The sequence below is a fragment of the Alligator sinensis genome, unplaced genomic scaffold (genome assembly GCF_000455745.1).
Source record: "Alligator sinensis unplaced genomic scaffold, ASM45574v1 scaffold2508_1, whole genome shotgun sequence".
NCBI lineage: Eukaryota > Metazoa > Chordata > Crocodylia > Alligatoridae > Alligator > Alligator sinensis.
Genome location: NW_005844202.1, coordinates 1597 through 2465, shown reverse-complemented (window position 1 = coordinate 2465; position 869 = coordinate 1597). Strand labels below are relative to the sequence as shown.

The 869-nt window shown below is 48.2% G+C and overlaps 1 protein-coding gene across 1 annotated transcript in view; it reads left to right on the top strand.

Annotated features, from left to right (window-relative positions):
* LOC106723479 (zinc finger protein 79-like) overlaps positions 1-861 on the top strand; it is a gene marked incomplete at its 5' end in the record, with an annotated part of 10175 nt that extends 9314 nt beyond the window's left edge. Inside the window, one exon of the mRNA XM_025195876.1 lies at positions 500-861. Coding sequence (XP_025051661.1) covers positions 500-537 — 38 coding nt within the window. The remainder of the gene's footprint in view (positions 1-499) is intronic.
* Between the last annotated feature and the right edge of the window lie 8 nt (positions 862-869).

Below are 869 nucleotides of genomic sequence, written 5' to 3'. Positions count from 1 at the left end.
GCCCGGGCCTGCCTACTTAAAGGCATCCAGTTCTTCCAAGTGACTCTGCACCATCTCAGGGTCTACGCATGGCAGTCTGGCGCCAACGGCGTCGTGGAGAGACACATCGGCTGATACAAAGAACAACTTCGCTTCAGAGGGGGAGGAACGTACAAAAACTGGACTAAGAACAATCATGACGTCCTCATTTTGCTGAACACCGCAAAGTCACTATGGGACGAGGCTAATCCCAAGAAATCTCTACCATGGGAACCTAAATTCCAACCAGATGAGTTAGTGTGGGTTTCGATACCGCACCCTCGTCAATCTCATCCACAAGTCTACAAGGGAACAGTTCAACGGTCGGAACAGTATCCCAATACCTATTCCGTCCTGTTAGAAGAAAAGCCCGATCGTCCCCCCCATTATCGTTCACCACAACTGGATGACTCACCGTTCATCCAGTTTCCTTGTAGTGAACCCAATTACGGTTTTCTTCTGGTTTTTTGTCCCCTTACAGGCCCGGCGGTGACGAAGCGGCAATCTACAGCTGCTTGATCGCAAGATCCACCGAGCACCGTCGCAGACGCGAGAGCCCGATGTGTGACGGCACCATGACACCTGCCAAAGCCCTTATGATTGAACTTTTTGTAATTAACCTAATTATGTGTATTTGTATTTGCATTGGTTGTTGTTTAATCCGATTTATTAAGGATATATATACCCGTTTACCACTTGAACCTTGTGAAGCCGACGAGTTCGTGGATGACGCAGCCGTCTAACCTAATTCCCTTGTCTGTTGTGACATGGTCAAGGGGGAATGTCATAACCAAGTGAGTTGAGTGCCTCTGTCACAAAAGAACTGCCCTGAATAACCGCAGTTACTTTCA